General features: G+C 37.2%; 1 protein-coding gene across 2 annotated transcripts in view; it reads right to left on the bottom strand.

Annotated features, from left to right (window-relative positions):
* Positions 1-1025: 1025 nt before the first annotated feature.
* Positions 1026-27941, bottom strand: part of Pla2g4a (phospholipase A2 group IVA) — a 136318-nt gene continuing 109402 nt past the window's right edge. For both annotated transcript variants that reach the window (XM_013356145.4, XM_078022503.1), the window contains exons 14-18: positions 26910-27155; positions 21377-21561; positions 12111-12306; positions 10477-10634; positions 1026-1612 (exon numbers count right to left, since the gene is read on the bottom strand). In XM_013356145.4, coding sequence (XP_013211599.1) covers positions 1481-1612; positions 10477-10634; positions 12111-12306; positions 21377-21561; positions 26910-27155 — 917 coding nt within the window. In that variant the 3' untranslated portion in view covers positions 1026-1480. The remainder of the gene's footprint in view (positions 1613-10476; positions 10635-12110; positions 12307-21376; positions 21562-26909; positions 27156-27941) is intronic.

Genomic DNA, 27941 nt, shown 5'->3' with positions numbered 1-27941 from the left:
GGAAACCTGTAGGAGCTCATGGGCCATTTGCCTGAGTCAGTGGGGAGAAAATGAACTTTCCAAACTTCCCTTTTTTTTCATCCTTGTTTTTCCTCATAGGTAGAAATGTGAAAGGCAAGAGGAAAATGAATAGATAGCTTAAAGAAAGAAAATGAGAGAAAAGAAAAATGACAGCAAAGAAAGACGAGGAAGACCTCAGATTTGGAATGTCACTCCTGAGCCACAATAGTTCAACTGTGATGGAAACCTCAGCCGTGCACGCTGGACTGTCTCTGAGGCAAATCCTGCAGATGCTCAGGCAGGCCACTTCTTGGAGCCTGGCACAGCATGTGCCACTCTTCCTCATTATTCTTAAGGTCAATGTCTCTGGCAGGTGGGTGGTAGTCTAGGATAACATCAGCAAAGTAAAATATTATGTTCAAAGTGGTTATATATTTTTTCTACTTACTGAATAAATGAATACCCTTGCTGAACAGATTATATACACTTTCTTTTAAAAGAAAAGCAATCCTTTAAGTTTAAGATGTTTTATGTTTGAATGTAGGATTAGCACCTTTTGTGTTTGAAAGCAGTGAATCTGAAAATCTTTCATAGCAAAAGTGTAATATCTAATTAAAAAGAATAACAACATTCCCAAACTATGGAACCAGTCCAGGAATCCATCAATGGATATATGGATTTTTTTAAAAATGTCGTATATATATATGAAGTTTTATAAGCCAAACTAAGAGGGTCAAGGCCATTATGTTTTCTCTCACATGTGGAAGCTAGAGAAGCAAAAGGAAAAGAAGGGTGGAGGCAGGAGAGTATCATGAAAATCAGAGGGAGATCTGTAGAGTAGGGCAAAGGGAACAGGAAGAGGGAGAAAATAGGGGAAGGGTAACTATTGGGGAATGATACTGACTAACTCATAGTGTATATTGTGTGCATCTACAAAGATATAACAATAGATACCACTGTTATGCACAACTATGGAGCACCAATAAAAATATGGACAAAAAATAAGAAAAACTCAGTTATCTTGCTAATTTTGCATACTAATGCATTTATTTGATATATGTATACATACATATATAAATAAAAAATAGTGTTGTCTCATGGCATGAAAAAAAATTTCTAGTCAGTGAATAACATTCACAAACAATGGACAGTCTTTCTTACTAAACTTTTAAATATCTTAAAAAAGAAAACCACATTTGTAAAAAGAGCACACATACAAAGGTTGGTGGGGAATGTTTTTAAATCTGGTACATATCCCTACATTGACATCAGAAAATTCAAACTAACAGAAACTGACACTAAGCATATTTGTATATAAACAACATCATTTGTCCACCTACCAAATTCATAGAAATAGCATTCTCAGGCAGCTCAATAACTGCAACTGTGAGTATCAGCCAGTCTCTATCTGTACGGTGCTTTTAAATCCAGTTACCATGGAATTTCAAATGGTAGCATCAGAAACCACGGCTCTTTCCATCTATACTTGAGGTTTACTTAAAAACTCCTTGTTGAAAAATTTTCTTGCCTCAACGTTACTGAGGGAAACAGAGCAGCGAGATGGATTCTGTCTTCTGTATTCAATGCTCTCAACAATGGCATCTTTTATCACCTGCAAATGGAGACAAATGGTACAGAATGAACTCCCCTGACCATCAGTGGGATTGAAATGAGAATCTAATTGATCATTTTTTTGGAGTATTCATTAATAAATATGAGAGAAATACATGTCATGCATACATATTTGAACTCAACTGCCATGCATTTCACTCTTACTAGACTTATACCCAGCTACTCCCACAACCCCCCACCAGGTTCCCAAGACCAAAAAATACTCTAGAGAGCATTTCAGATTTTTTAAAGAAGTTGAGAACAAAGTGTTTGTAACATGATGAATTTGTAATTGTTCTGTCCTTCACAAGGAAGGTGATGATGTGAGGGAAGTAAACAGTCACTAAATCCATATTTGTAGTTTTTGACAAGAGAGCATGTGTGATCACAAGGAAGTAAGACGCCTCCTAGTGGGGAGAACAGGCATTGCTGAAAATTGCCCTGCTTCTCAACTAGAGAGCTTGGGTGTCCTCTAGCTAGGAAGCACCCTACTTTGTCATTTCATTGATGAAAAATGCTTTTGCTATTTTTGACTCAGAATAATCTTTATGTATGCTCATATTAGTGGGGTGACTAGAATAAAACAGGCAACACAGCCTCTAGGAATTTATAGCAGTAATCATGATACTATTGCTGGTATGAAGCTTGTCTACTTTGGAATTTCATGGGACTGCTTATTACAGAGCAATGGAAAGGGGTTTTGGAAAACAGGGCCCTACTGCTGTTGTAGGACCCTGTGAAAATCAGGAAACTTTGTTCCTGGATAGCCCTGCAGGAGCTCATCTTAACAATCAACAAAATAGTCTTTTCAGGGCACCAGACACAGAGGCAAGACAAAGGGTTATTCCACAAGTCTCTTTATTCTCTACCCCAAGGACTGTTCAGCAACACTAAGACACTCCGCATGTGCTTCAGCCCTGTACCACAGGTAGGAATACTTGGCAAGTGTGAGCGGCTTGGGACCTAGGGCCTCTCCCCTTTCAGAGCTGGTGTGACCCATCTTGAAGACATGTACTACGGAGTTTTCAATCCCCACAAGCTTACTGGGCAAGCATGGTCCAATGCCTGGGGTAGAGGGACCTGAGACCTCAGTGGTGCTAACATGTAATTGACATTCTGTGACTTTAAATCTGGCCCAGCAATCAAGACTCTCTGTGTTCCAACTTCAAACAGCCAGCAATCATATTCCAGAAAGAGGGATGTATCATAGAAATGCAATTCTTATAGATGCATTTTAAAAAAATAAAACATAAAATCATTTGAAGAACATGGGCTCAAATCTTACTGAGTCTTTTAAGTAAAGCAGGTATTTGCTGACCCTACTTTCCCATGAGTGAGAGAGACATAGCCAGTTCTGTGATTTCAGGATGTACTTCAGACCCATGAAGGAGACTTGGCCAAAGGCATCCAGGCTCAATCACTTCTTGGCTGTGTAAGGTCCGGGGGGATTTATTTATGTATGTGTTTATTTATTGGTACTGGGGATTCCTGTTGCTAATTTTAGTCTGATGATGTACTGACAATTTGGAGCTCTAAATTAGAAGTGAGGCTATAAGGAATACAGTCAATGAGCATATCAGGTAGAGGATAGAGAGTGGGCTTATTAGATGGAGTGAGCTTATTAGTCAGCAAATCAATTCTGCCCTTCAAACTTAATCTGTTTTTTTTCCTAGAGATCCATGTCAGCAAGTTTATCAATTGGCCAATTTTCAGAGTGGTCAGAGAAACATCAGCCCTCACTGCACAGAATCATAAAGCAAAATAAAAATCAACTCTTTACTTTTCAAACACTTAGAAAGCTTTGAAACAGAAAAGACAACAGTAATTGACTTCTGTCAATTCCTTTATAATGAATTTGTGAGAGCAACCAAAAAATCAGCAATGTCAATATCACAAACTAGTGAATTTACCATAATAGGACCTCAGCTGGTGTTCCTAGTAAATGGGTCATTCTTATAAAGGAAGACACATTTATAACATTGAAAAATCCAAAACATGCAGACGCAAGTACAAACTCTACCACTAGGTGGCACATCAATACTATGAAACCATTAAACAGGCTTTTAAGATTATAGCAGAACATAACCCAATTCCTGAGACTAGTAATTCTGTGATGTAAAATAAAACTAAATTAAACTAGAAAAATTGCTAAATTTAAACTTTTGGGAATGCTTCCTGGTACAACTAGATGAACCCAAACAAGGCACTATGTCAAATTTGAGTCTTTCAATTTTTTAAAATTTGGACTATAGGCATCTTATATTATTCGTTCTCCCATGAAATGCATCAAGATTCCAGATCATCCCCTAGAGATAAATAGCCCTCACATCTCACTTTATCCATCCCCTCTGCCTGTCCTTAGACATGACCCATGTCATCTTTTACTTGTGCCATTCCATAGCTTTCTTATCATCAAACCAGTTCCCTTGAATCTTCAGCAATAAAGATAGAAGATTAGAAAGATAATCAAAAGTTTAAAAAAAAACATGAAAACTGATTTTCTGCCACCAAAGTGTACAAATTAGAAGAGTTGAGATTATAAATGATCCATAAACAAATACTGAGTTTTTACTATAGAACAAAATATGAGGGGTGGGTGTGTAGCTCTATGGGGGAGCACTGCCTGGCGTACACTATGGTCTGCCTGTTCTCCCCAGCGTATCTCTCTCTCTCTCTCTCTCTCTCTCTCTCTCTGTCACACACACACACACACACACACACAGACACACACACACACACACACACGAAGCCTAAGAGAAAAAATTGTGGTATATTTTGATAGAGAAGTAAATATAATCCTACAGGGATCACTGCCTCCACCAGGGAATCCATGCAGAGCCCCAAGTGGCAAGCGAACACCCAGAAGCGTCACTTTCAAACTCGTGAATCTAGCAGATTTCTGATGGAAGCAAATATGGTTCTGTTGGTTTAACTAATTTAAGGACCAAATAAAACCTTTACAGAGTCAAAAAATTGCTAATATAGGAAAATACAAGTAGATATTTTGATCTAAATGACTGAATTGGCGAGCTAATGGCTGCCTTCCCTAAAGGAATTGAAATGCCATGAAAGAAAGGATGTTCACCTTGTCATTTTTGATCCTAATACTTAGCCCATGCAAGGTATGCAGCACATTTGCAAAATTGATAAATACACAGAAAGCGAACCCTGAAGGAGAATCACACAGAATAAGGTATAATTCAAGAGGGCAATGACATTGGGGCTGAAGGACAGGCAGGGTTTTATAAAAGTAGGGAGCACGGACTGAGCTTTCCCAGTGAACGATCGCAGAGCAAGGCCACAGATGGAAGGCTGTGGCCGTGGAGGAGACACTCAGAACTGCGTGGCCTGCCTGGAAAGGAGGCTACGTTCAAGGAACACTGGGAAAGAAGGCCGCTTGCGAGACAGATTGCTCAGAAGTGAGAAAAGACCTTTGACGGTGTCTCAGTTCCCCACAATCGTGATTTCCAGCAATCTGCTTAAATACTCCATGACTCAATTTCTTCACCCATAAATTAAATACACACAGACACACACACACACACACACACGCACACAGACACACACACACACACACACACGTGCGCACGCGCACACACATACACACGACACAACCACTCTCTTCATAGGCAATTCTGACTGATAAGCCTTTTGCGGGGAATATTTGCCTAGTACTAACCATTCAAAATTTTTCTTGTTCCTTTAGTGCTGTGTATTGCTCTTTCCCTACTACCTAAAACATCACTCAGCATAGCAAATGCTCAATAAATACTTGTTGGACTAATGACAGAATGAGATCAAAAGAGATCACATATAGTGTTAGTTGGACCTGTTGGAACTTAATAACAATAACCCAGCCAGGTGACATAGCACAGGTCTATAATCCTAGGGCTTGGGAGGCTGAGGCAGGAAGATCACAAGTTCAAAGTTAGCCTCAGCAAAAGTGAGGCACTAAACAACTTATTGAGACCCTATGTCTAAATAAAACATAAACTAGGGCTGGGGATGTGGCTGAGAGGTTTTATGCCCCTGAGTTTGATCCCAAGTACTCTCCCCCACACACATACACACACACACACACACACACAAAAACAAGACCCCAGGTTGAAGGCCTCAGAAGCAAGCTATTCTTCTCCTCTTCCAGTCTCCTGCTCCCGTCTCCACAGCCTACTGTACCCAGGCAAGTCATAGAGACTGGATTCCTCCCAAGTGGGTTATAAGAACTAGAACTTCTTTTCCCCAAAGCAAGCCATGAAAGCCTAATCACCCCCCGCCTTTCTGTCTAGAGCTGGCCATAAAGAAAGTCTCTACCTACCTGGGTCTGAGAGTAGATCACAGGACCCCACTTCAGATGGGGCCTACCTCTACTAGGAGAAAACAATGCTGGGAGAGGCCAAGAGGAACCCGACTTTGCTGGGTTTCCCTGCTCGGTCTGTCAGCATTAGTCCACACCCTTTTTATAGAAACAGATTTCTACACAGATGTCCACGCTTCATGAAACCTAGGAATCAAAATGGGGAGTTCACCTGGGGTCTTCAAGAGTCTTTATTCTGAAGTTTCCCATGACATGTAAAACTAGGATCAAACAAATTGATTCGGCTTTTCTCTTGTTAACTTCTCTTTGGTGTAGGGGTGTCGGCTATCACCCATTGTTATGGTCAGGAAAGGAATCACAGACTTCTGCCCCTACAGGCCTAATATATTAGGGCCTCATTTGTAATGAGAAACTTCCAAATTATTTTTGAAAAGACAAGAACCTTGACTGGTACCCAGCTACTTTCATTAAGATGATGAAATATCATTAAATATTAGGTGCCAGTACTTCTGGATATGTACTTTCCCTCATTTTAAATAACATCTACTACTTAACAGTTTGTAAAATTATTTGAGAAAACTGTCTTAAAGTTTGTCTTACACATAATCAGTATATGCCGAATAAACTGAGACACGGGTTCTTAGAATTGCTGCGACTGAGTTAAACATGTTGATCCAGTGAGACTGGAAAGCATGTGATTGCTAAATCAATGGGTCCTAAAAAAAAAAAAAAAAAGTCTCAGCTGTCATATTCCCTCCAGATCAAGGTGGTGGTATATACGTGGAGAGTGCAGCTGCAGCCACGCTATGTGACCAGGGTACAACATGTAGATTCCCTATAGTGAGGAACTTGACCTCCAGCCACAGCACCTTGTATATGGACCCTTGCTGCCCCCAGTAAGTCAAGCATGAAATATGTATTGCATATTTATCTTAGGTGCCAGGTGTCGTGATCAGTATCTCTGTAGGATACAAAGTAAAGAAGGAGCCTCACTGTTTTCAAAGGGCTTCAAATTTAAAATTAAAAGCAGAAGAGAATATGGATACTAACAATAATGATTGCCACAATTATATTAACTGCTTCAATTTCCCAAGTGCTTATCACATGACAGGTCCTTAAGTTTTATTATTTTACTTAAACCCCGTCTTTTTTTTTTCATGTTTTTTTAGTTGTAGATGGACACACAATATCTTTATTTATTTTTATGTGGTGCTGAGGATCAAACCCTGTGCCTCACACAGCGAGGCAAGTGATTTACCACTGAGTTACAGTCCCAGCCCATAAGCCCCATCTTGATCCTTAAGGTATGTATCATCATTTCCCCTTACAAATGAAGAAAGGGAAAGGTCATCCAAGATCACCCACCTAAAAGGCAGCAGGGAAAGGATCTAAACACCCAATTTGGTCTGACTCCAAAGCCTCTGCATCTCCCACATACCACATGTCTACCAGTATAAGTCACTATACGTTAAGTTTTTAACAAGGAAACCAAAAACCATGAGACACTGTAATTGTAAAAGCATTGAGGCGAAGTTCATTGGATAGGAATTCGTGACGATTGAGTAAGTGCAGGAATCTAATGCTAAAAAGAAACCCAGAACACTGTCACCAAGTGAGCAAAAGCAGAGCCACAGTCCTCCAAGGATAAACTGGAGCTGAGCGTCGGCAACATCTGCCAGCTAGGATGGCCCAGGAAAATGAAGCAACAGGAGCGTGGAGGGATAGGGCAGCGATTTCTGAGCTGACTCAAGTCAGAGAGTAAACCCAAGAGGAAACGTTAAGCCACAGTGGATACAGGCACAAGCCAAAAACTGTCTTCTTGGGATTGGCCAATAAGTGATTTTTGCCGAGAGTCTGAGAGTCTGCTATTTGCAAACACCCCTGACAGATCATGTGCTGTGTTGCTGAAATATAAATCAGTACTCCGCTCTGTTCATATGATGTTGGCATGAGAGATCTGGCTGGCGTCTGAACCTGATACGCTGCCCAGCACCCAAACCTCAGCAAAAGTTTGATGCTTTTTATATACTGTCACTTACCAATATTTTATTATTTTTTTCCAGTTGAAGTGTATGGAGGGAGAGAGAAAATGTCAATAAAAATGGGAAGTTTTACCTGAATACAACACACATACACACATACATACAGCAAAGGGAGGTATCACTTGAACATATGTCTCAATGGTCATGGAATTTAGGATAAAGCCTCCATTCATTTATTTGAAAAAAAAAATTCTTCCTGCCTCAGCTATCATTACCTGTACAAACTTGTCTACTTTGTGAATTCTAAACATTTGCAAAGGTCTTAGGGTATATTTACATCAGACCTTCAAGGATACAGAATATGGATGTGTGTAGCTAAGATTTCCATTTGTTGAACAGACACTGTTTGTAGGACGTTGTTCACACATCGCCTGATTAAAAATTCACTACTGCTATTGGGGTAGGTCCTATTTCGCCTCCTTTAGAGATGAGGAAACTGAGGCTCAAAGAGTTTGCCTAGCTTATTCAAAGCTACACAAGTAGCTCATCTAGGATTTACAGATGATAAAAATCCCATGACCTTCCCCTGTACATGCCATTCCAAAAATGTTAGTAAAGCAATTTAAAATGTTTAGTTGCTGGGCAGGGTGGTGCACAAATGTAATCCCAGCAGCTCAGGAGGCAGAGGCAGGAGGATACCAAATTCAAAGCCAGCTTCAGCAACTCAATAAGGCCCTAAGCAACTTAGCCAGACCCTGCCTCAAAATGAAAAAAAGGGCTGGAGATTTGGATCTGTGTTTAAGTGCCCCCGGATTCAATCCCTGGTACCAAAAAATAAAAATAATGTTTAGTTAATAGTTTGTGAAAAATCAACATCTGATAAGCTGTAAATTGAGAGTTATTTTGGAATTCAGTCTATTTTTTGTTCAAGCTTTCAATTCTTCATCTGCGTGTCAAAAATTACTTAGAAGAATTCTTGTAAAATGGATAACTTGAACTGTATCATTCCTTGGAGCAAACAGTTTAGCAGGTTTTATATTAACCAGAACTGAAAACAACAGTCATTTAAGGTATGTGCGTATGTGTGTGTTTTCCAAGTTCAATAGGATATTTATATATTCCTATAATCTAGTTCTTTCCATTTCTAGGATGACTTATCAAATTTAATACATTTATCCCTAAGAATATATACTTTTGATTTTATTGGATTCACACTGGTAAAATAGGATTACTGTGATATAACTCCTTGGCTTTCTTCTCTTTTAGTACTATAGGGTTTTTATAAAATACATTTGTTTGATGTCATTGATTAAAATACTGATTTCTTCCTTAATAGTCTTTAATTCTCACTGCTGCTACAGAAATAATGCAGCACGAGGCTTTCAGATGTCCACTGTAAGATTTTCTTAAAAGGAGGAAGAGATATGTTAATGTTAAGAAAACAGTTAATGCTATAAATTTTGATAAAAATGTTTTACATTAATCATAAATTTGCATATACAGGCTGAAAAGGGTTGTAGAAACTGATGCTTATTGGGAAACATTTCACTCATTTATAAAAATTAAAGAATGATTCATAAACATTCTGATACAGTTGCCACAATGGCACACACTTTATCACTAGTAGTCTCAGGGCAAACTCAATAATCAAGCTAACTAGATGCGCCAGAGTTCCATTAGCTCACAAAATCTAGCTAAATTCATATAAACAGAACACTTACGCACACACTATGAGTTCCTCTGGGCCATTCACACTGACTCAACACAGGATGCCTTTCTCTCTCCATTTAATTTCTTTCCTTTTACTCTTATTCCTCTTTTTTTAACTAATGTATGAAACCTAAGAGGCCAACAGACTTGAGATTTCACAACTGATAACTGTTAATCAGACACTATGATTTAGGATGAGGAACCAGTGATCTCCATTACACAACAGCACTCCTAAATGGTGAGTTCTACGCTGAAGAATCTTACCAGACACAAAATCTTAGCAGCAGATGTGCTGGTGATAGGAATGATTTATACTGAAAAGAACAGCTTGTTTCTAGAGTTTCTAAAGCAAAGCACATTTGCTATCTCAAGGCCTGAAAAATGGGGCAGGCTATTACATTTGCTTACATTCCTGAGATCCACAAAAATCAACCATTTAAAAGCATGAATATATTCATTAAAATTCATGATATCTTTACAGATCCATTATCCTCCTGATTGCAGGCACTTTCCTACTCTTCTAGTTCCTTTTCGTCATTTTTATTCCTTATAATTTATCTTATCATGTGTTGAATACCCTGGATACTTTGGGAAAGAAGATGAGTATTAACTTTCATTCAATCAAATAAGTATAAAACGTAGACTCTGGTAATTTGGAGGTATTAATCTCCTTACTGGTAAAATTTGTAGGGTTCTTCTGGAGATTAGTAAAATAATTCATGAGGAGTAAGTGGTAAAATTTGAGTAGTCATTCATGAACCTTATTTTTCTTTTTGATTAACTATAATGAGGTATTGCTGAATTCACATGACATGAAAAGCAGGTTGACATTACCAACAGTCACAAGGAGATACTTACATCGATGTTGTTCAGGGTATTGAAGTGCATCAGATCATGCAGCCTTTTGAATGCTTGATTTGGATATTGAAAGTTGAAGGTTGAAAAGGGTGATTCAGGGTCATCAAAAATATCAAAGTCTGCTATTTCTTTCTCTTCCTTGGTTTCTCTTGGAACACCTAAATGTCAGAGAACAGTTACAGATGGCATTATTTTGAAAAGTATGAAACATCTCTAAAACCCAGGGAATAATACATACTAAGAGCCGTGAAGATAGCAATGGGGAGGCTCCACAGAGGCCACGTAATCTGTAATATCCCTAAATTAATCATTTCTGTGTGTTACGAACAGATGCCTTTCAACCGCCAGTCTCTGTGTTTTTGTGCCTCAGGTTTTTCTTCCTCTCTGAAAGTGTGGAAGGCTGCTTTGCCCATTACCATCAGACTGGAGCTCCTAACAAATAACACTCTGCCCTGGGCAGCAGTCAACCAAAGACTCTAGGGAGTTGATCTATAAACACCGATGCTCCCGTGCCTGGAGGAAGCATGATTCTGGGGCAGAGGTTCTATTTAATTTCCTAGACCTTCCCAGGAAGGTCAAGTTCCCCTGTGTGGTATCTAGTTTACTAGCACATGGTCTGTCGTCTGCCTTTCTTCCCTCTATCACTTCCCCACTTCCTTCTGACTAACTTATAATTGAACTCTTTTCTCAGAATCATCTCATGGGAGAGCCCAAACCAAAACATTATCCACTGTCTTAAGCCACAGAGATCCGACTACAGGTTGGCCTCACATACGCCAACTGCTCACTTGAGGATTAACAGAGACGATTCTTTAGGCTTCAAGTGCTCCACTACTTTAAAACCAAAATACCAGCCAGTTGCTCTTCCACGACAAGGTATATCTCACAACAAACTCCACCCCTCATGATCCTTTTTCTCCCTGAGAAATCTAGAAAAGACCAGCCGCTCCAGGTTTCTCTTATCCCTCCTCCCTGTGTGTTGTCTTTCCATTCACAAAATAAAAAACTACCTTTTTGTGGTCGTAAAATATCATGATTATTTTTAAGACCTTAAGCATCTGGCTTATCAATCTGTAGATCTGCTTTTGTTAATTAGTGTTTTATAGGATACAGAGAAGGTCAAAGACTACTCTGGATGTGGTCAAACAAAACAGCTATTCCTTGAACTTGATTCTCATTTTCCATGAAATAAAACATGGCAACCTGAATTTGCCAGCCATTTTTTGTTGTTAGATGACATTGATTTTGTGGTCAGTTAGAATTTCCTGAGTTTTCTGCATCATTTTTTTCTGAAATAAGATCTCTCTCACAAAGGTGATATGGAAAGTATTTAATATCACTATGACAAGGACATGAACTGACCAGAAGCCACATCTTCCAAAGTCTTAGAATAAAGTCTCAAAGATTTTTGCTGAGCTTCAGTTTCTACATCTTTGAGTGACCTTCAGGGGAAAAAGGTACTTGCAGTCTCGAGATGGTAGCTGTTTAACAAAGTAAGAGATGCACTCATTGTTGAAACAGCTGGTAGAACAGGGCCATTGTGAAACAGCTTAATATCAGTTTAATAGCAGTCTTGTTCTCCTGCCAGATTTCTGTTTTCTGTTTTAGGAAATATATTATTATTGCAAGAATACCTGGAGCCTTGTACTTTCTGAAGTTGATGTTGGCCAGAACAAAGTGGATGATAGTCGGGCAATCTTTCTCCACATCAGGATTCTTGGGTTTAAAGACGTAGCACTCCTTCAGTCCTTCCCGATCAAACACATAAGGATCAATCTTTGGAAAGGGGAGTTTGTTCATTTTAGCCCACTTTTCTGCAAGTAGAAGTTCCTATGAGGAAAAGAGAAAAATGCATTGGGAATTCTCATTCTCAGTCTTCATCATTCCATATTCCTTAGGGGTCTACTATCTGCTAGCAGAGTGCTCTTCACCAGGATATATACATCCTGCCTTCAAGAAGCCCATGAATCTCAAAAATCTATAAAGTTATTCTACAAGCAAACTCAATATTGACAATTATATTTATATATGTATACACACACATATATACATATATATGTGTATATATAATGGATTTAGAGTATCTATAACCATTTAAATGATTTTTTAACCCTTCGGAGTTAAGAAAAAGTCTAATGATACAGAATGCAGATCCCTCTGTTGCTGGATTTTAAACCTATGTCCATCTCTATCTCAGTATTAAAAAATTAAAAGTTAATTCATTTTATGTCTATAAAAATATTTGACTCTGTCTAAATCAGCTTTTTTTCCCCTTTGGTTTATGAAAAAGAATTTGAGCTTCTGGCCTGATCATGTTGCTATCACATGTGTTGTGGCCAAGAATAGACCTGACAGAGCTTCCTGAGCTTCATTAAAGGTGTAGCAGGTTGTATGATACCACACAACTCAGCACCTTCCTAATCAGAGGATGGTCCTTCCCCACCAGGAAGAGAAGGCACATGGGCAGAGCCACCATAGCTGATCTGCAGTTGTTCACATGTAGCCTGAACAAGAAATGCATGTTTTCAAGAAATGTAGATTTGAGGTAGATTTAAAGATTCAAAGACTACCTCTGCCTTGCACCTAGAGCATGAAAGATGCTGAATAGTAATTGTTGAGTGAATTAACAAACATTCTGAGGAAAAAGTCTGGGTATACTGTATAATCTTATGACCACTTATAAGTTTTTCATAGCATTTATAGCAATTTAAGCTCTGTCAGGTCTATTCTTGGCCACGACACATGTGATAGCAACATGATAAAGTCTTAGCTGACTTAGTGCCTAAGTAAGGAAAAACAAATTATATTTAAACTTGGAGAACATAAACCAATATGGAGAGATGTGGTTAATGGAACTCATTTCCATTTATGTGCAGCTTCAGGGGTAGAGAGAGAAGTAAGAAGCAGAATATCATAGTGTAAACAACAGGCTCTAGGTTCAGAGGTCTTAGTCCAAATGCAAGCTCTGTGGCTTTGGACATGTTTCTTAATGTCTCTGTCTCCAATATCCTCAAATATAAACTATGAATAATGATAATACCAAACATATTTCATGGGATTGCAATTAGAATTAAATAGATTAGCCAGTATTTAGAAGAGAGCTTACATATATTAAGTGCTAAACAAATATTTAATAAATAAATTGTGTTAGAAGAAAAGACATGGAAGAAAAAATCCAGGAAAACAAAGAAGAAAAAGAAAAGGACAAGAGACAAATAAGTATTAGGGAAACTCTTAGAGGAGATTTGGGGGAAAACCATGATTAGAATCTTAAATTTTAAAGAATATTCTTGTCATCAAATTGATCCGATCAATATTAGTAGCTAAATACCATGCTGAGAGCTGGGTCCTAACAGTGAGTAAAACATTCTTGGCTCTTCTTACTATGGGATATATAGCCTGTGCATGAGAGATAATCGTTATATAACCACGCAAATCTAAAATTGCTATAAATGCTATGAAAAATTTCAAGTGGTCATAAGATTATGCAGTACACACAGACTATTTCCTCAGAGTGTTTGTTAATTCACTCAACAATTACTATTTAGCACCTTTCTCTAGGCGCAAGGCAGAGGTGGTCCTTGAAGCTTTAGAGTTTACAAACCAGTGGGAGATAAATAGGTATAGTATAGTAGGAGGGAGGTGGGAATCATGATGGACAGCCATGTGCCTGGCTGTGCACTCTGAAAGCACACCTTAAGGAGATGCCTCAACTTGCTGGCTGGATGACCCAAGGCAGCTCAGCAGGGAACAAGTTATTTGGGGGGGATTTGCAATATACAACCACACACCCCTAATCACACTGTAAGGATTGTAACAACCCACAGGGATTGAGCTCTTCACTATGGCTCCCAATCCCCGCCTCATCCAGAGGTCATCCGTTCCTTATTTTCCACCTCTGTAAAATAAAGATAATACTAGAATCTTCTTCACAGGACCATTATGACAATTAAGTCAGATAGAAAACACAAAAATCCCAGTCATTTAGAGTCAGGGAAAACAAGTGCCTTTAACTAGTACTTTAAACTCAGAAAAAAATACACATTTCATTCAGCTCTGCTGATCTTAATGCTTCTGGAATGCCGGAAATTTTAAGCTGATCAACTCTCTCAATCCCATTACAAAGAAACAGAAATCCAGGAGAACAAAAGATTAAATGGATATGAAAACACTTGCTTCATAAACTGACATGCTAAATACAGTAAAGTTTTGTCCCTAATCCCATATGTCTATATGAGTAATTTCTTGTTTGAAACTTGAGAAAACTTATCATTGACCCTCTTTTCCGCCCCCTGTTCAGCTGAATTAATCAGCATGTTATTTCTTGTCTAGCACTGTTCACAATTATTCACCCATGATTATTCAACATCAAAATAAAACCAAAAGTTCACACTATGAAGCAACTGCGAGAACGGGGAAGAAAAAGAAAGAGCTTTCTAGTGTTTACAAACATGACTCAAAGGTGACCCAAGATGCGTGGATATGTAGAGGAAGAGCAAAAGGGAATTACGTGAGGGAAAAGTCCAGCTATTTTTAGATGGATAATTCTACACTGGGATCCAGGAGGGATGGAGACTTTCCCTTTTTCTCTGTGATTCTGATGTGGAAAAGATTAAACACTGATGACTACGGACTGTGATTACGGCATGGAAAAACCGTCTCCTTTCTGATGTCTCTGGAGGGACTGAGAAACAATGACCCAGACTATGAGTAAAGCCGTTAGTTTGCAAAAAAAGCTTTAGAAGAAGGCAGGGAATAAAAAAAGATTGCTGTACCATAAAGGCCAGCAGTATGCCAAAACTGTGCTGTTATCACGGTGCATTCCTATTGCTTGAGACCTGGATACTTCTCATTTCCACAGACTCATTTATGGAAAATTTACATAACACCAACTAAAAACGGTTCTCTAGAGAGAAAAAAAAATTGGAAGGTATCTTTCCAAGTGATACTTGGTAAAATGTCTGTGCTCATTTTTAAGTACCAAACATGATTAAAACATCTTGAAGTGAAAAAACAAAAACAAAACCAGAAATATACCCGAACTATAATAGGAATGGCATACTAGTATACACATGTCATTTGTTTTATGTATATATATATATAAACATATAGCAATCTATATAAATACATGTGTAAGCATACAAATGTATATTTTTAAATCTACAAAACCTCTATCTATATAAATGCATATACACAAAAAGTAATTTAACTCTTCACTAAAGGAGATGATATTTTTATCTATGTGCAAACACAGGATATGTTCTTACATTCTCAGAAGTTTTCATTATATAAAACTGATTTTCAAGATTGGGAGAGGGATTTTATAATAACGTAACCTTTAAAACAAAGATATCACCAGAAGTTATCAAAGCAACTATTATAATAGACAACAGGCGGAAACTACAATGTAGAATTCATTATATTATGGTTCTGGTCCCTCTCACTTCCATTAAAAGACATGTTGATATTGGGCTTCAAGAACTTCATAATGCAAAAGGCATGAAAAGAATTTTCTCAACTCAATGGTGTATAGGCTAGACATAGCACTTCGATGTTCTTGCTGCTTCTTCTTCAATAACAAGGTTACTGTAAACTGACAAAAATCAATGTTGGAGAAATCAAGGTTGGGTATATCTACCAGCACAAGACATTTGATCCTTAATGACCTCTGTGGGTTGAAGGATGTCTCCCTAAAACATAAATCCATGTCCTAAACACACAAGCCCTTTAAGTGTGACCTAACTTAAGAAAAAGGTTCTTTGCAAATGCAATTAAGGATATTAAGTTGAAATCATCCTGGATTATATGAGTGGGCCCTAAATTCAATGATAATTGTTCTTATAGAAGAGATTAGAGTATTGCAACGCCAAGCCATAGAACACATAGAGCCATCAGAAGCCAGAAGGGACAGGGAATAATTCTACTACAAAGCAGCTCTGCTAACACCTTTTTTGAGACTCTGGGCCTCCAGAAGTGTGAAAAAACATGTTTTTGCTGTTTTATGCCACCTCGTTTGAGGTGATTTGTTACAGCAACTCCAGCAAATTAATATAAGATGCCTATCTGCAATTATAACATTTAGTCCATACTTCCCTTATGGACTATGGAGAAACCATGATGTGACCCAACTTAAGAATGATAAGTAAAGCATATATAAGGATTCTAGAACAGGTCATGCCCTCATGTCAGTAAAAACATAAGATTAATGTGGAAAACAGATTATTTTCCTTTATTTATGGATTTTAATGGACTTTTGACCCTGAATGAAATATAGGGAGATAAATTTAGTTTGTGAAGTCTGGCTCATTTCATTGTATTTCCTTATTTCTTCCTTCTCTCCTTTCTCTTTACATTCTCTTCTCCTTCTCCCTTTCCTTTTTTCCTTTAATTTTAGGGAATAAAAACCATTGTTCTAGCTTCTGATCACTAATCAAGAATTAAAAGAGCACTGCAAAAGTGAGCCAGATATATGCCTAGTATATGGCAACATAATATAACATAATTTGTAGAATAATAACTTATAAATATTCTCTCTGGCTGGGCACAGTGACACACACCTGCAATCTCAGTGGCTCGGGAGGCTGAGGCAAGAGGATCCCAAGTTCAAGACTAGCCTCAGCAACTTAGTGAAGCCCTAAGCAATTTAGCAATCCCTTGTCTCAAAATAAAATTTAAAAAATGGATTGGGGATGTGGTTCAGTGGTCAAGTGCCCCTATGTTCAATCCCTGGTGCCAAAATAAAAAGAACTTTTAGTAAGATCAAAGGGAAAAACTCTTCAGTATTAAACTCTGAACTCTTCTGAATTCCTAGCTTACTTGCTCTTCAATAAAACCCAAAAACCTGTTCCCACTGTTCACATTCTGTTTATTTTCAGACTTGAGTATGAATATTCTGCCTTATTTTCTCAAGCAAATTATAAGACAAAGCCCATCAGGATTGTCACTGGATGGACCCTGATGGTAAACTAATTAACATGGTATATATCTAAATTACTAAAAGATTAACAAAAAATTGATAAATGAAACAGAGCTGCTTTTCTTAGATAAGTTAATACAGAGACTCTATATCAGACAAATATTAAGGTACTCTCTGACCTAAAAAAAAAAATCACTAATTTTCAAGGTCAGTTATAACATAGATGTAACATAAACTACGGTTGCCTTTATTAAAAACCACGATTTTCATCTTTCTATATCTTCCTGATAAAAATTGAGATTTAACTATACTTACAAAATGCTACAGTTATGAAATGCTAGATAAATAAATATGAAATAAAGTCAATGATTGTAACTTTTCATCAAACAAATGCTCTATGCATTGATGAAAAAATTATGTCCATATCTTGGTCTCAAAAACAAGAAAATGATTCACTGTTTAATTACCCTACTACAATCATATTGCTAATATCCAGTTCTTACAGTGGTGCTTTCCTCTCCTATCAAAAGAACTTCACGTAGATTCCTCACCAATTTTCAAACCTACTATCCTATATCTAAAGTAAGTATCCTATTTTAGCATTAGATATCTTATTTGGTATTAGGTTTTTCACATGTCAGATTTTCACATAGACTAATGGATGCACCAGAGATAAACACAAAATAGGTCCTTTTTCCTCTTAATAGTGATGCAGTATATGATAAAGGAAGCATCACAAAATCATATGAGAAAAAAAAAGCCTAGAGGGGATTATGTTATTACATGTCCAATATATTTAGAAATATCAACAAATTAAAATATTTTTAAAAGACTAACATAAAAAGAATAATATCACTCCATATGTAACTGACCTTAGTAAGAAGTATGAATTTCAAGAATAAAACCAATGGAGAAATCATTACCTAAGCACTTCAATCAACAAATCACTAGCAATAAAAACAATCTTATTTCAAATGACACAGTGGGCTGGGGTTGTGGCTCACTGGTAGAGTGCTAGCCTAGCACCTGTGAGGCACCAAGTTTGATTCTCAGCACCACATAATCCCAGCAGCTCAAGAAGCTGAAACAGGAAGATTGCAAGTTCAAAGCCAGCCTCAGCAACAGTGAGGAGCTAAGCAACTCAGTGAGACCCTGTCTATAATAAAATACAAAATATTTTATGTCTGGGGATGTGGCTCAGTGGTTGAATGCCACTGAGTTCTATCCCCACTACCAAAAATATATAGAAATAAGTAAGATAAAGGTATTGTGTAATCTTTAGCTAATAATATTTAGAAAATGACAAACTTTAGTATATTTAAGACATAAAATAAATATTTAATAATCAATAGCACAGCAGTAACAACCCAATTGAAAGTTGTTTAAAAATATAAGTGTATAATAAGCATGACAAACTATTTAGTCTCTTAAGAAATAAAGAAAACTGAAGCAAAACCATGGGTTTTTTTTTTTACTTAAAAAAAACTTTTTTAACCTTTATTTTTATTTTTTGTGTGGTGCTGAGGATAGAACTCAGTGCCTCACATGTACATGGTAAGCGTTCTACCACTGAGCCACCACCCCAACCCCAAATGTGGGGTTATTGGCCCTAACATATCACAGAACTTTTTGAACTTTGTCTTAATATTTTTCTCTCTCTCCCTCTTTTTTTGTTTTTTAATTAGAGTTCTGTAGTTACAATAGTAGTTGGGTTTTTTTATGTCAGCAAAGATAATGTGAAACAAGAACTCATATATACAGATACAGTAGTGTAAATTGGTGCATCTTATCCAAAGAGCAATCTAGAATTATTAAACGCCATAAATGGATATGTACCTAGCAGCCAAGCTTGGAAATAATAAAAGCTTGATTAAAGATTCACGTGCAAGGATGTTATTATAGAAAAAATGGCAAAATTATAATCTAAAAGTTGAAAAGGAACAATGTTAAATAAAATCCTGCACACGGGATATATACATGGGATCTCTGCATATGTCTATCTATCTATCTATCTATCTATATCTATATATATATATCTTACCATTTGCCCATTTTAATCCTGTTTGGTAAGTGGTTGTTGTTTGCTTGTTTTGTTTTTGCAGAGATGGAGATGGAACCTAGAGCCTCATGCATGTTAAGCAAGTGCTCTATCACTGGACTACAACCAGAGCCCCACAATTAAGTTTGTTTAAAAATATTTAATAGCATGGGAAATGATCACAATAGAGTTATAAGCAGAAAGAAGCAGAATGCAAAACATTATCAGGCACACATACACACAAAGAAAAAAACAAAATTCCAGTAGTTGTTGTCTAGAAGTACTTGGAGGATATTCTAAATTTTTATGTATTTTGCAAGTATATTTTCTTCCTCTCTCCTTCTTTCGCTCCTTCTCTCCTTCTCTCCTTCCTTCCTTGCTTCCTTCCTTCCTTCCAACAGAGGATTTTTTAATTTCAAGATGGTGTCTCGCTAAATTGCTCAGGCTCGGCTCAAACTTGCAATCTTCATGCCTCAGCCTCCTGAGTTGCTGGGATTATAGGCCTGTGCCACCATGTCCAGCTATTCTTCTCAATCACTGATAATGAATCAACATTTTAAAGCAACTCCAAAATAGGCATCCTTTTAGTAGTACACTGTGGTATTCTAAAAACCCCCTTCAGTATCAACTCATTGCAGTAGCGGAGCTCTGATTCATGTATAAAATGACAGCTTTGACATTTACACTCCCGTTGGTGAAATGAATAATACAGTGTCTCCTACCACTAGACCAGTTTCTAAGCTAGCATCTTGGAGTCATCGTTGTAACCCAGCTCCCCACTGTTCCTCTTGGGTCATCAAATTCTGCTCTTGGTGTTCACAGTCGCCCAACTTGGTGTAACACTTCATAATCCTATGTTTGGGTTATGGTAAATATCTCTTAATTTTAATCCTTTGCCCGCTATGTTCCAACTCATCCTACTTTCCACCCTCAGGTTAATCATCATAAAATTCCAATTTCATGATATCATTTGTCTGCTGGAAACCCTCCACTGATTCTCTGTCTTATCATCCAATCTTAAATTCTCCCCTAAAGCCCCCCTAAGGGTTAATATCTGTCCCTTCCAATCAGATAGCTCCAATCACTCAAATGTGCTCATTTGCATTCTATTTCATTTATTTCCCTGTTTGTTGATTCCAGGATACACCAATATGTTCATAACCCGATCTTCTATAATATACACAATTTGTTGATGAGATCTTTTGTCACCAATCCTTATTTCCTTGTCTGAATAATATCAACAGCCTCAAAAAAATCAAATATGAATGCATTTTGAAAATGTGAGTTTTCCATATATTTAAAGAGTATTATTGTAATCATTATTAGTCTTGAGAGCAGCTTATTCACAGTATGTTAGAAAGAAAAACAGATGTGTTATCAGAATCCTTACTCCTCCTGGCTGGAGATGGTGGCTTATTTTACTTCATCTCTCTGAGTTTCTGTTTCTTAATCTATGTAGTACAGATAAAAACTCCATCCTACCCTCAGCAGTTCATTCGTTTCATTTACTAAAAATGTCCTAAATACACACAATTTGGCCAATGCTTACAAGGCAATTATGATGATTTAAATGAAACAAATGCACATACACGGCTGTGTTCTAGACCTGAATAAGCTCATTATGGACGCAATATAAATGGAAACAAATCCATTGAATACACCAGAACCAGTACTGTATTAGAAGAATGTACTACGTCCTAAAAGCTTTAACTATATGAGTGGAAGTCAAGGAGTATTTTTTTTTTTTTTTTTAGGCACAGGGGATCTACCCCAGGGTCTCATGCATGCTAGGCAAGCACCACGGAGCTACATCCCCAGCCCCAAGAATAATGATGGCATTTGAGAGATCTCTGTTGAATAAAGTTAAGGGTCAAGAGAACTAAGAGATCTAGAAGGCTTGTAAGAGAACACAGTAGAGAGTGGAATGCTATGTAAAGCCTCCTTACCTTAAACGGAGGGCTAGTATCGCTTGGCCTTGCAGAAAAGTCAAAGGAGACGATGAGATCAACGCCCCTCTGAGGTCTCAAGATCAAGGGGTACGGCAGGTTGAATGTGAGCCCACTGTCCACTACGTGAATCTTTTTACTTTTTACATCCAACGGCTCATATATTCGCTCAAATTCATCTGGATCTTAAGAAAAAAAAATATAAGAATAAATTAAGCGAGCATTTGACATTATTTAAGATCCAAAAACATTTGTTTTAAATTTGAAACAGAATTTTCCCTGTGTTTTTCCTTTGGGGTTGGGAGACAATAGAGCTGGGTATGATTCTAACTTTGACAACTGTATAAGTTAATTACTATCTTTAAATCTTAAATCCCTTCATCGGTAACATCAGAATAAGAGTAATTACCAAATAAGGTTGCTGAGAGGATTCAGTGGGACAATGCATGATACGAACTCAGCCCAGTCGCTGCCTTGACCCTAAGCTATGACCTCTTTCACTGCTTTATGTCGCATCACAGAGGCTTTTACTGGTTTCAAAACATTTCCCCATATACGATCTTGTTTAATTGTTTTAACAGACAGGTGAGGGAGGGAACATCTATAAATGGAGGGCAAAGTGTTTAAAAGTCACCTCTAGGGTGACAAAACTGGGGAGTGGCAGTTCAAGCAATTCCCACTGTGCCACAGGTGGAGCGCACATCCCACTACAACATCAGAGTCCAAGAAAGAGTCCAAGAAAGTAGCCCAGCCAACCCACTCCACAAGTATGTACTTTCTACCGCTATTCAGGCACAATTCTGGGCACTGAATGGATTAGTCACAACTCTGCTCTGCTGGAGCTTATTTTCTAAGTACACTTCCAATAAATCAGTAAATAAATATGTTGGCAAGATAATTCAGATAGACACAAATATAGCAATGAAAATAATAGACAGCAATATACTAATAAGTAGTCAGTGACATTCAGGAGAGCGCTCTCTGAGAAGAAAACCTTGAGCAGAAGTGAGAATAATGATACAGAATTGGTCAACTAAAGATTAGGGGGCAGCATGGGAGGGAAGCTTCCACCAGGAGGGAAGACCTAGTGGCTAGAATAGAAGGACAATGGATGGAGATGATCAGGGGTCTCAGAAGCATCAAGATTTAGGGATTGTTAACTTTGTGGGAAAAAAATTAATACTGATACTATGCTAACCTTCACATATAAATGTGGTAGTCCTAATTCAATTCCTGGAGGAAAAAATGATTTGAACCAAATGATTTGATTTGAACCAAATGGAATGCCAGGCATCTGCTTTGATGTCTCCTTGTTCACACATTGTTCCCACATGTCTGTAAAGGAGGCCAGCCAACCTCCAGACAGTCTACTACAGGAGAACAGAGACACTAATGTCAGACACTAGTCTGCTTTTAAAGTACTATATTTGAAGCACCTTTAAGAAGCATTTAAACTCAACAGAGCATCCCATCTCACGGTGAAGAGGGAGACAGAGTTGTCAATTTTTCCAAATGTATTTGAACTTGGACCCAATTTATTGCATAACAGCTACTCAAAAATCAGAGAGTTGAATAAATGCCACCATGAAAGAACATTCTCTTATAATTTAAAACATACAAATTTCCAAAGGTGTAAATGAGTTAATCAGATTTTCTGATAGGTATGAAAACACAACTGTGTTTTATAATTATGTGACATTTCCAAAAAGTCATTCAGCTGTGGGTATTTGTGATTGTCATTTTATAAATATATCGCACAGATTCAATTTACAATGTCTAAATATTTGGATGCCTGTGTTTTGAACACTAGCCTAAATTAACTCATGCCTTGATTTCTTATTCCAGCTGGTGTGTGTCACTGTAAATAATATAAACACAAAAAGTAAACAGGAAAGAAGTCATGTAACTAACAAATGGCTACTCTGAAATCAGATTCTACAGATCTTAAATTATTTTGCAGTAAACTAATGAGGGGAATTTTATTATCTTATAATTTATCTTATTTTCTGCAAGGTGAAGTAATAGGCACAAAATAGCACACTTTTTTCCACTTAGGTTGAGAGACTGTTTTAAGGCATTCAAGTTTTAAATTTGTAGAAGCAATCACCAGAGGGTAAACTAAAATATAATATTTGTCCATCATAATGTCTAGATTAATTTTTCAAAGTCTCTATTTTTCTGAATGGGGCTATGTAAAAGTAAAATATTTTAATTTGGCATTTTAGCTCTATAATAAATAGGAATTTTAATGAAAACTTTTTGAACTGAAATGATGTTTGTAATAAATCTTTTAATTTTAATTCCAAACGTATGATCATTCTAAAGCCTGAAAATGACAGAAGGAGATAAACAGGATTTATCTTAGGAAAGAACTTTCTGAAAAAGCACTAATCATTCAGCTAACTCGGTCTAAAATGCAATTATTTTGAGCAATTTTGATATGTAAACAATAAAGCTGAGTGGATTTATTACTGAACTGACTGATTTTCTTTTTTTTACCAAAATTAGTACCCCATATACATGTGGCATATATATATATATATATATATATATATATACACACACACACACATATATACACATATACGTATATATTCAGTTGAATAAATATGAAATGAATAAAATGTAATTTTAATGAGGTACACATTAAGAAATGCAAATTGCTTTCCAAATACCATTGATTTAAAATAATTTTAGTTAGAACATTTCAAAATATATAAAAAATAAATTTTTAGTCTATATAATACTGTCATTTGAGATGACTGAAATTTTATGTTTTCTTCTATTATTTTATGAAAATTGCTCATAACTATTCTTTCAAAGGGCATCAAATGAAAAAGTGTCCGACAAGATGATGGACAACTATTATTCTCCAAACCCCATATATAAAGAAAAATACCTATATTCTACCCATATTCTTGGTTTGCAGCTTTATTCTCAATTAAGGTTGCTGTGTCCTTGCTGGCTTACACCTCCATTGGGATCAGCACTGCTGGTTTTAGTTTTACTTAACTTTTCTATCATTGTTAAACAAAGCATATATGTCCATCCATGAATCAAAACTTCAAGGAAGGTTGGACAAATAATTATAATCTTCATAAGAGCAAGGATTACATCTGTCTTGTTGACTATTGTATCCTAAGGGCCAAACACAATGTACTTTCTTGTAAATACTGTGTGAGTACAAGAATGAAGGAAGGAAAGAAAGAAGATGAAAATGTAGAACAAGGGCTGTGGCGAGGGGAGGGGCAGGGGTAGCTCAGTGGTACAAAGCGCTTGCCTCAAACATGTGAGGCACTGGGTTTGATCCTCAGCACCACATAAAAATAGATTAATAAACAAAGATATTGTGTCCATCCACAAGTAAAAAAAAAAAAATTTTAATGTAGAACAATTTGAATGAAAGTGAGAAAACTAACAAGGCAACTAAGGTTTCCATATTTGGCTAATGAAGATACAAGATGCCCAGTTTAATCTGCATTTCAGATAAGCAATGAATAATTGCTTAATCTAAGTATGCCCCAAGTGTTGTAAGTACTACACATGTATTACTTGTATATATACAGTATACATATTGTTTTAAATTAAAATTTTACTGGGAATTCTGCTTTTTTAGCTGGCAATCCTAATGGTACCAAAGCCACATAAAATATTGCACAACTACCAGGAAGTTGTTAAAATGTGGAGTGCAGAACTCGTGCTATGCAACCATAGAGGAGTGATGTTGGCAAAATGATCACGTAAGGCAGATGCAATAAACTCTACAGAAAGAAAACTTCCATTTTTACATCAGCAAGACAATGACTAACAAAACCAAAGGGGATGATGTGTAACAGAAGGGAAAGGCTTAGGAACAAGGCCAAGAAACCTGTGTCCCAATCCCAGATCTGCCAAGCCGTTTTAGACAAAAAGGATGGAATTATTTCCTTGGGTCTTCCTTTTTTTATAGAGGAAAATAACTGGACTCTTTATAGATTTCAATGCTCTGAGAGAATAATTTGGTTTTAAAACCCAACATCACTTATCTATAAAGCATAATTTTCTAGGGAAAAAACAAACACTTTTAATTGCAATGCTACAATCATGTGCCACAGAACAAGAAAAGTAATGTTACTGGTTCCATGTATTTTTTTTCTAATAGAGAGAGAGAGAGAGAGAATTTTTTAATATTTATTTTTCAGTTTTCGGTGGACACAACATCTTTATTTTATTTTATGTGGTGCTGAGGATCGAACCCAGTGCCCCGTGAATGCCAGGCAAGTGCGTTACCACTTGAGCCACATCCCCAGCCCCTATGTATTTTTAATTTGGATGAATTTTTAGAATATACATTCACTTTTTTATAATTAATATGAAAATTCGTATTACAGGTCTATAGTTGGACATGCCTCACATTCTAGAGTTTAACACTATAAACATAATACATAATATGGTGAGTTTGTACTCATCTGGTTCAAACAACAGGGATCCCTTTTGTAATTCCCTTTAAAACCCAGACAACAAATAGAAATAGCACTGCCAAATCTAAAAAAAAAAAAAATCCTAATATCATCTCTTAATTCTCACAAATATTTTATAGATATGACACGAACAAAGGGCAGTAAAAAGGATTTTGAAACATTCCATTTAGGTTTTTACAGAATCCTATCCAATGTCCCTAAGGCAGAAATGATTGCGGAATGACATTTGGACAATTCAGGGAAAGATGACAATATTACAAAGTAGAAAAATTTAAGATGGCCATCAGGAGAAAGACTGATATATTGATTAGACAGCTAAGAAAATTGACCTTTTAGTCTATAACAGAAGTGAAGGATGTGGAGAACTATTCTTGGGGATTTGGCTAAGTGACAAACCTGAAAGTGACTGCATTCTTCCTGGGTGGCTTTAAATGTTTCCTGATCTTCCTGAGAGTGGGAGAGACAGACTCTGTCCTGCAGACACTGGCTAACTCAGCTCCTTCCCCATCCTGAGCTGCAGGTGCTCCTGCTCCACAGGAGGGCACCAGGATCAGAGCAGAGGTTACCGCATTCCCACAGGCTCCAGCTCCTGAGACCCAGCCAAGGAGGAACACCCACACGTTTGGAAGGAGGAAATGAGGCACAGGCCATGTTTCTGCTCTTCCTGTTGCCAGGCACAGTGGGGGAGGCATGGTTCCAAAGTGTTTGGAGTCACTCCAGGAAGCTGAGCCCAGAGCTTGCTCCTTGAGTCCCTGGAAAAATTTTATAAGCACCTAATTCCCGCTTTAAGCCCCTTGTAGTTATCAAGATAGAGGGTTTCCAATTTTCTGCCAGTGAACCCTGACCAGTACAAACATATCCAAGGTCTTGCTCCATATTTCAATGACTAGGCTACTTCCTGTCTGATGTAATTTTCTTCTTCAAAACAAACAAATACTGCAGTTTAAAGCCCTTCACACATTAAATGCATGTTCTTGTAACTGAGTATAAATAAGTGTTGATGATTCTCTCTACAGAAAAAAAAAAAAAGTTCCCCTGAGTTAGTTTGCACTGATTATGTTTTGCAAACTTACCTGCTACAGCTGCATCCAGTTCGTCATCATCATCGAAGGATTCCTGCATGGTAAAGTCTCTTAGAGGAGACAGTGGGTAAGATGTATTGAGATTCAAGCCCAACATGAAGTTGTGCACCTTCCCAGCACGGCCTTCTCTGGTATTGAATAAAGCTGAATCACTCACCAAGGCCATTATCATACGATGCACCCAACTTGCTTGATTATCATTGTGATACTCCCTTTCAGCATCTTCACTTTCAGTACCTAAGGGAAAAAGAAAAGATCATCACACACACTCCACAATGCCCTTTTAAAAGAGATCTTCCCAGCAGCTCAGGAGACTGAGCCAAAGAATCACAAGTTCAAAGGTAGTCTCAGCAAAAACTTAGCAAGGCCTTAGGCAACTTAGTGACACTCTTTCTCAAAACTAAAATTAAAAAAGGGCTGGGGATATGGCTCTGTGGTTAAGCACCCTGGGTTCAATCCTCTGTACCCAAAATAAAAAGAGATCCTTTCTGGCTGATCAGATGTTAACATGAAAAATAAAGCTCTATAGCTTTTGATTTAACATATTTTTTTGTATAAATCAATGTACTAAATAATCACTTTTGTTCTTAAAATGTTCTTAGTTACCTTTTACCTGCAAGCAGGGTAAAAGTTGTATTCTTGACAGTAACACTTGGTCTATTCTTAAATTTCCATGTGAACTTCTTCAATTTTCCCCCTTATCCTCTCTCACAGTATTTTCTTCCATTACCCTGGCTTCACACAGATACATACACACATATGTGCATGCACACACACACACACACACCACAATTCATATGCACAGTAGCTATCCTATCCTCTGTAGTTCTTAAATTTCCTTAAGAATCTTTATTCTGTTTGATAAACATTAAGGATTATGGAAATTGAAGAGAATGGACTACAGGATTCAACATACACTTGTTCTTCAATAAACGTTCTTATGAATCAGCCAATGACCTGTCATTTCATCCGTGCTTACAAAGTTTGAGGACTTAAGACTCTGTAATTTAAACAAATGCCTTA

The sequence above is a fragment of the Ictidomys tridecemlineatus genome, chromosome 10 (genome assembly GCF_052094955.1).
Source record: "Ictidomys tridecemlineatus isolate mIctTri1 chromosome 10, mIctTri1.hap1, whole genome shotgun sequence".
Classification (NCBI taxonomy): Eukaryota; Metazoa; Chordata; class Mammalia; order Rodentia; family Sciuridae; genus Ictidomys; species Ictidomys tridecemlineatus.
Note: the sequence above shows the minus strand (reverse complement) of the source record. Positions and strands in the feature narration are given on the sequence as shown.